The sequence below is a fragment of the Centruroides sculpturatus genome, unplaced genomic scaffold (assembly GCF_000671375.1).
Source record: "Centruroides sculpturatus isolate CEXI.00-Female unplaced genomic scaffold, Cexi_2.0 scaffold260, whole genome shotgun sequence".
NCBI classification, from domain to species: domain Eukaryota; kingdom Metazoa; phylum Arthropoda; class Arachnida; order Scorpiones; family Buthidae; genus Centruroides; species Centruroides sculpturatus.
In genome coordinates this window covers 777994-786282 of record NW_019384427.1, presented here as the reverse complement: position 1 = coordinate 786282, position 8289 = coordinate 777994, and the positions used below count along the sequence as shown (strand labels likewise).

The 8289-nt window shown below is 25.3% G+C and overlaps 1 protein-coding gene across 1 annotated transcript; it reads left to right on the top strand.

Moving 5' to 3' along the window:
- Positions 1 to 3598: 3598 nt before the first annotated feature.
- On the top strand, positions 3599 to 7026 carry LOC111619603 (glutathione hydrolase-like YwrD proenzyme; the record flags this gene model as incomplete). Its single annotated transcript, XM_023361366.1, has 4 exons — positions 3599 to 3777; positions 4000 to 4170; positions 5757 to 5845; positions 6667 to 7026. Coding segments are annotated over 4 exons (671 nt in total), but the record flags the coding sequence as incomplete, so codon positions are not given.
- Positions 7027 to 8289: the final 1263 nt, after the last annotated feature.

Genomic DNA, 8289 nt, shown 5'->3' with positions numbered 1-8289 from the left:
AAAAATTAAGATTAAAAGACAATTCCTTTACAATGCTTATGTTCTGCAATATTCATTGTATTTTCAAATAAAAGAAACTTCTTAAAATAACTTTTTGAAAGTATAGAACTCATGAAATAATCAAAAGTTATTGCAGTGTTAATTAAACAAATTTTATTTCTTCTTGTTGAATGAATTGCAAATAAATATACTTCTTAAAAGTACTTCTGCACAATAAAAGCGAGCTTCTCAGTTTACACTTTGAACAACAAAAACAGAAACATTCAATGCTGTAGTCAGCTTAACAAGCAAACTGACTGTAGCATGGAACAGAACTAATGTAGTAATTAATGGCTGATAGCCAACATAAATTAAGAATTGCTATAAATTTGTTACTTTCATTAATTATACAAATAACAAAAAACATATTAATTATAATGTAAAAATGCTTTTAAAAAGCAGAGTTCTATTGTTTAGTATTCATAGAATTACTCAATCGTAAACATGATTCCTTTTATATCCTACAAGAATGTCTTACTTTGGAACCAAAGAAAATTTGTTTAAAATAGAACTAACAGCTATATGTAAATGAAAAGTAAAGATGAGAAAGAAAATATAATAAAGAAAATTATTTTTACATCTAAAATTATATATTTTTACTATAATTGCAATAAATATGCTGATTATAGAATTAATGGACCTACAAGAAGTTGTGCTTCTTCATGTCCATGTGTATTGAAAGAAAAGAATTAATACAGTGACATTCTGTTAACCTGACATCATTGGGAATGATGTAGTGCTGGGTTATCAAATATGCTGCTTTATTGGAGGGAGGATGTTTCTCCAGTTTTTTTCAATTCCCTGGACACAATTTTACATATCTTTGCATGTAAAACTGCAAATTCACCTTTTATGATTGTTTAACACACCATTTCAATTTTTTCAGGCTTCAAGAGTTGGCTTGAAACAAGAACACACTATTCTTACTTTGTGCTTTGTATACTTTTATTGCATTTAAATACACGCAAACTGTAATTATCAAAGTATATGAACAGTAATGTACTATAGCTGTTTTCGTGATAATTATTGATTCCAAGTATGGTAACTATTTTTGCTTCTCATATCAAACCTTTGCACTAATGATTTTGGAAAAATCATGCATGAACTAACTAGTTTTACCTAATACAGTATCGTGTTATTTTTGGCATTTGTCATCTCTAGAAGGAGAACCCATACTCCTTTCTAAGAACTGCATGTTTTGAGTGCTTTTACATGAAAATCTTAACTCCAGACCTACCCAGTGCACTGATAACCACAATGACAAGTTTAACATGCCAGCTTATTGGGTTAGCAGAATTTCACTGTAATTAGATTAAAATTACAGTGAGTATTAGAGTTTTAAATAATTGAGTAGAAAATTACTTTTTAAATAGAAATTAATTTCTGAAATGGCTGCAGATATCTTAAAGGTCAGTTTATTGAGAAGATATCTTCTGTTGAAGATTATTCTAAAAATTATGACACAAGGTTTTTTTTTAATTATTTAATAATACCTTATTTTTATTCAATGTAGGTTTGTTTTATTCATTTTGTTTTTGTTCAGATAAAAGAAAACTGGATGATATTGATTGTCTATTTTAGGGATCGGCACGTGTGCCAAATGTGGCACACAGGACGATTTTCAGTGGCACTCTAATTGAATAGAAATGTAGTAAAAATTATATTTTAATATTATTAATTACACATTTAAACAGAAGTCATAGTTCAGTGAAGGCCATGGTACATTAAAAATTAATCTTGTTTTTATATTTCTATTACAGTGCATGCATTTATGTTCTGTGTTGCATCTACATGTTATGCAAGCACTTCACATGTAAGAACATAATTCAACTAACAACTTAACTTCAAAATTATACATTTTTGAAGTCTGTTATAACCAGACTAATTTTGATAACTTATATAATAAACTTGGTAGAATCAGGTCAACACTTGGAATAACACTGCAACTTATGTTCGGCACAATACTGCTGAAAGGTTGCCGACCCCTAATCTATTTTATTCTTTCCAATAGGCAAAAGATAGAATGGATTAAAAATTCATCATAACAAATAATTTTTATTCTGCAGAAATTATTGCAGATAAAAATTCAACTTCAGTTATAAAATCTTTCACTTAAAATTTTCAAATGTGCTAACACAATCATGTTCTTTGATTAATTGACTTTTAGGACATTCTATATAAGTGGTCCAAAAATACAACTTAAATTATTTTACCTGTACATAGTCTCTTTTCAGTCTCATCAGTCTCTTTTATACAAATATATAAGCTTTGTCCTTAACAAGTTTTTGCCCCATTAGTAGCTGAGTAGATAAAACCATTGAACACTGGTGTTGGTCCTGGGTTCATATCTGATCAACAGACTAGCTACAAAGAGTTTAGCAGGTTCCTTCACATGTCTAACACCTAAATGAAGCCAGTTTTCTGTAGAAAGTACTTGTGGAAGGTTATTCTTCTTGACAGATTACTCTTGTGAAGTGCTGGTTCAATGGATGAGGTGAGTACTCAAGTGGCAAAATGAGTGGTCAAAAATGTCAAAGGAGAAAAACATAAATAAAAATAATAAGTTGAATACAGTGAGGTCTAGTAAATGTACTTTAAAAGTTGTTTATAAATAATTCATACAAGAGTTCTAATGTTTGGAGATTTTATTTCAAAAATAGATGTAGTTTTAAACATTGTTATATAATAGTTTTGTTTATCTTGAATATTATTTAACTATTTACAAAAACGTTTTAAATTCAAGTATTGATTTAACCGGATATAATTTATAATGATAAACAAAAGTAGAACATAAAAAAATAATACAAAAATTGTTCTTTATATATTTTCTTTCTTTTAATTCTATTTGTTCTTTATAAGCATTTATATGATATATAAATAAATTTTTTCTAATTTAAACTTATAGTTGAAGATATTTAATTAGAATTTATACATATTTTGAATATTTTATTAAAAATTAAATCTGAAGACGTTTAATATATACACTTATGCAAATTAGACACCTCCACAGGAAGCCCAGAGAATAGATATATCTATTCTAGAATTTATATACATATTCTCTGGTCTTCTCATGGAGTCATCTAACTTGCATGAGTATAAATCAGGGCTGTGGAGTCGCGTAAAAATCTACCGACTCCGACTCCAACACCTAAACTCCACGACTCCGACTCCAACTCCACAGCCCTGGTATAAATATTAAATGTTTTCAGATTTAATTTTTATGTTTATTTAAATAGACTTTGATAAATTAATATTTATATATTAAGCAAAATTGACATGATTTATATTGACCAGTATCCTCTGCTTTGATAGTTTCTCATAAGAGGATATTTATGAGAAGACATTATGAATGTTTGAATTGCATTCAAATATCACTGAATTAACATTTTTAATGTCTTCTCAGAAACATCTAAACTTCTGAAACTGAGACTGTTTATTTATAGATTATGTAAAACATAAAACAATAGAGTTGACCTAAATAACTAAAATAGTAGTTTGTAATTGACTTTTACATTTTAAATAATGTATTAAATTAATTTATTGACAGTTTAATCTGAAGTTGTTTATTTTTTCAGTGTTTTATCTCTTGCACATCCTGGAGATCTTTTTGACAGTGATTCAAATACCACTTACGTTTCAGTGGTAGATGAAGAAGGAAATGCTTGTTCATTTATTAGTAGTGTATATCAGAGTTTTGGTTCTGGCATTGTGCCTGAAGGATGTGGATTCCCTTTAAATGTAATTTTATTGCATTTTTATTTTGATTGAAATAATTAAGGTTAACAGAATGATGTATTAAAATTGATTAATAAAAATTGCTTTTATATATTGTTAACCATTTTCATTAATTTGTTGCAAGAAAGTATTTCAGATGTATTTTGATGTTTGTAGATCAGACAAAGAGAGATGTACCTGTTTGAAGATATTTAATCTTTATTAATAAAATTTTTTAAATTTTAGAACAGAGGGCTGAATTTTTCTTTGCAATTTGATCATCCAAATGTATTTGGACCAGCAAAATTTCCTTATCACACTATTATTCCAGCAATGTTGACTGAACCTGAAAGTAATAATTTATTAGCTTCTTATGGAGTAGTTGGAAAATTTATGCAACCACAAGGACAAGTACAGGTAAGAATTTAAGAAATTATTTTGTTATCAATAATTACTTATAGATCTATTACATAATTATTATTGTATTAACTATTTATTTATACTTTTATTTTCTTAATTATTATTCAGAATCTAGTTATTTTTTTGAAATTATGAAATTAAAAAATTACTATCTTAATTTTAATATGAATTTATTTCAGTGATAATCGATATAAGTTTTTATTAATTAGTCTCTGAAGCTGGACCACATACTCAAAATCATTAAGATATACTAATTCCATAGTTTGATAAATCCAATAGACTTTTATTTTTTTATATTATTTTTGTATTTTGCTAATTAAAAGTAAGGAAACAGAGTCATATGGAAGCTTTGTTTCTTACACTCAAAAGAGATGTTAACATTTAAAATGTAAATGAACTGTTCTATTTAAGCATAGTATCTGATGTTGGAGCCAAGTTATTCCAAAAATGTTTAGTTTAATTTAACTGACTATTTTATTTATGTTGAATTTGTGTTTATTACTAGTTTTTGTTTATATAATTCTAGCAAATGAATACAATTGACAATTAAATATTTTAATGTTTTTTTCAATTATAACATGGTTTTAAAGGTACTATTAAATTTAAAGTTTTATTTAAAGTACTATTTAAAGGTACTATTTTTATATTTATAATAGTTATTGTTAAAATTTAGATAAAGAATCCACAGACATAGCCTATTTCATTTGAAACATACTGTGTTATTGGTTTATTGGTTGCTTATCCAGCTATATTAAAGTTTCTTTAACAAGCAATGCACCCATTTTTCAATAAATTTGGTTATCTTGCACCAATAAATCCAAGCACTCTCCCACCTCTGATACAAGGTGTCCACAGATTTATTGTGCAGTGAGAAATTTGTAATGACATTAAAGTTATATGTATGGCATTGCATATCAGACCTGTAAGTACCACATTTCCACTTTGCAGTAGATGATGATATTGCTTGCTCAGATATTCTGGTTTTCAGACTAGTTTTTGGAAGACTTCTTTGCTGATTGCATACTCTCTCATGGGATCTGGCCTGCCAGGTCTCTAGGAGGACATGTCCAGAATTTACTGTAGGAAAAACTGCAGTATCATATGTAAACTTTTATTAAAACTTTACTTAAAGATTTTCTACTGTAACAGTAACTTTCCAGAGTTCCTGTGCTTTTGGAGAAAATGTATTTTTAAAGATGTAAAAATATAGCGCAGTTTTTATAATTTTTTTTAATAATTTAATCACATTATAAGTTATAACAATTAATTTATAGCAACATATTAAGAAAAATAATTATTTTCATACTGGTCCATATATTTTGTTCCAGTATATAAAATTATAATCTGCAAAGCTATAATTTTATATACTGTTTTCTGAATTGTATCTAAGTTCTATTTCATGAAGCTTTGATGCTTCATGAAATTAATCTGAAAGCATTTCTAAAAGAATATACAGTATAGTTACTTTAATCATGATATTTGTATATTTGCAATTCTTTATATTTCATTAAACTGAAAAATATTTATATAAAAACAATTTTACATTAAATATCAACTTAAGAATTTATGCTGACTTATTCTAGATGCTGTTAAACATGTTGATATTTGGAATGGATCCCCAGACAGCTTTAGACAAGCCAAGATTATTTGTTAATACAGAATTCTATCAAGAGTAAGTTCAATAATGATAACATCTATATTTTTTCATATTTTTAACTGAATTTAAATACACAATGTATAAAAAGAAAAATTACAGTTTATTAGGGATACTCTCAGAAACAAACATATTATTAAAGTTTAAAATGTAAACTTATTTAAGAAAGTTTTTCTTTTGTTTTATTAATCTTTATAAAAAGTAATTTATCAAATATAAATTAATTCACAGTAATAAATACAGTAATTTATTATTAATTAATGTGAAATTAATTAATTATTAAAGAAAAATAAGTAAAATTTTTCTACATAGAGAAATAAAGAAAAACTTCAATTAAATAATTTATATATAAAGTTTTAAAGGACATAAGTGATTTTAAGGTTTTTCTTTTTCTTTAAATATAATAATATGTACAGAGTGAAACAATAAATTTTATAGTACAAATGAAAAAAAATTTACAGAAGTTTTTATATAAAATCTTAAGTATGCTAGAAAATTAAGTGTTTATAAATTCAAAATATTATTAATTATTATTAATTATTTTCAGTACTTTATTTCTCTAATTAGTCATATTATATTAATCATATTTTTGTTTTATTTTATTTTAAAATATATAAATTGTAAGTTATCAACATTTTTCCTGTCTTAAATGGCTCATTTTATTTTTTTTTAAGTAATATATTCATTACTATTTGAAGTTTGAAACATTGATCATGCCAGAATTGTTTCATTTATAATATTTTTTATTATGATTTAATTTAAAAATTTGTAACTTAGTGCTTGCAATTTCATGTTATTTTTATTGTAACTTAATTTATTTTAATATATTTTTGTTATAGAAAGCCCTATACAGTATGGTTAGAAGATGGAATAGCTTCAGAAGTAAAAGAAAAATTACAGTCTTTTGGACATAATATAAAATATCCAGTGCAAGGTTTTGATCGAACACGATTTGGCAGAGGGCACATCATTACTCGAGGCACTTGGTGGAATAGATCAGAAAGCTCTTCTGATAATGTTCTGTGGGTTGGATGTGATCCTAGAACTGATGGTTTGGCTCTGGGTTATTAATAGTTAATATGGAAGTTCTATATAATAGTATATCATTACATTTGAGACATGTATTGTTATATTAATTTTGTAAAATCTTGCAAAGATGTTGATTTTTGCATATTTTTATTATATATTGTTTAAAAATATAGAAAATATACACATTGCATTAATGATTATTGTACTTATATAACTTAAATACAAAATTTAAAATTTTTTAATTACTTTAATATTATAAAACAACTTATATTTCATTATATAAAATTCAGAAATATTCCATTAAAATATATTCAAATCATTTTTATAATTTAAAATTTTAAAATTAGTTAAAAATAATTTAACAACAAAATTTAAAAATAAAAGTTTGTACATTTATTGATGTCCAAAAAATATAAAAAGTTAGAAATAGGGTTGCCCATTTTATATTTTCGTTTGCTTATTATATATCCTTACAAATTTGTGCTTTATATACATTTTTATATAGTAATAACTCATATATAACATTATGTTATGTTTTGAGTAAATTAATTTACTTTCAAATAGAGTATTTAGATTTCATGAAACTTTAAATGCACAGTGCTTGATTATTTTTGTTTTGGGTACCAAACACAAGAATAAACGAGTTTCTGGATTATCCAAAATTTTGCATTTCATCAACTTTGGAAAATCAAGTTTCCACAGTATATATGTTTTTAAATTTATTCCTGTAAAGAAGTATAGAAATGAAAAATTCTACTTTCATTAAAAATTTTAATAATTTCATTTCATTTTTTTATTTGAAGGAAACAAAATTACATTTCAAAAACGATAATTTTGTTTTTTATTGTAATATTTCTGTTAAAATGTTACAATAAAAATTTGATTTAAATAGTTGACATATTGTACCATAATTATAGATTCAACTGCCCCATGCTACTTTTTTTCTAGATAAAATCAAACATCTTCAATTAATTTTTCAAAATATATAGTCATTATTATTTGTTATTGGCCAAAATACAGTTTTTCAAAACAGGTTTTTAAACTTAAATATTTTTATTAATGAATACAGGCATACCTCGACTTACGTCGTTTCGAGTTACGTCGTTCCCAATTATACGTCGTTTGTCAAGAAAGTATATGGAAAAATAAAAATCAAGTTTAAGTCATTTTATTCGACTTTACGTCTGTCCGCCACAAATATTGAAGTCGTAATATCACTATAAAAACGTTTAAAGCACATAGAATCAGATTAAAATATATACTAGTATGTTCTATATTTACAGTACATACATTCGTAAATTTAGAATACTTTTTTCTGTACTATATTAAAAACTAAAATTTATTTGTTTGTAAGCTTAAAATAGATTTTTATTAACCATATATTATTAAAAATGCATTAATAAATAAAATACAGAACCGGGAATGGTAATTTA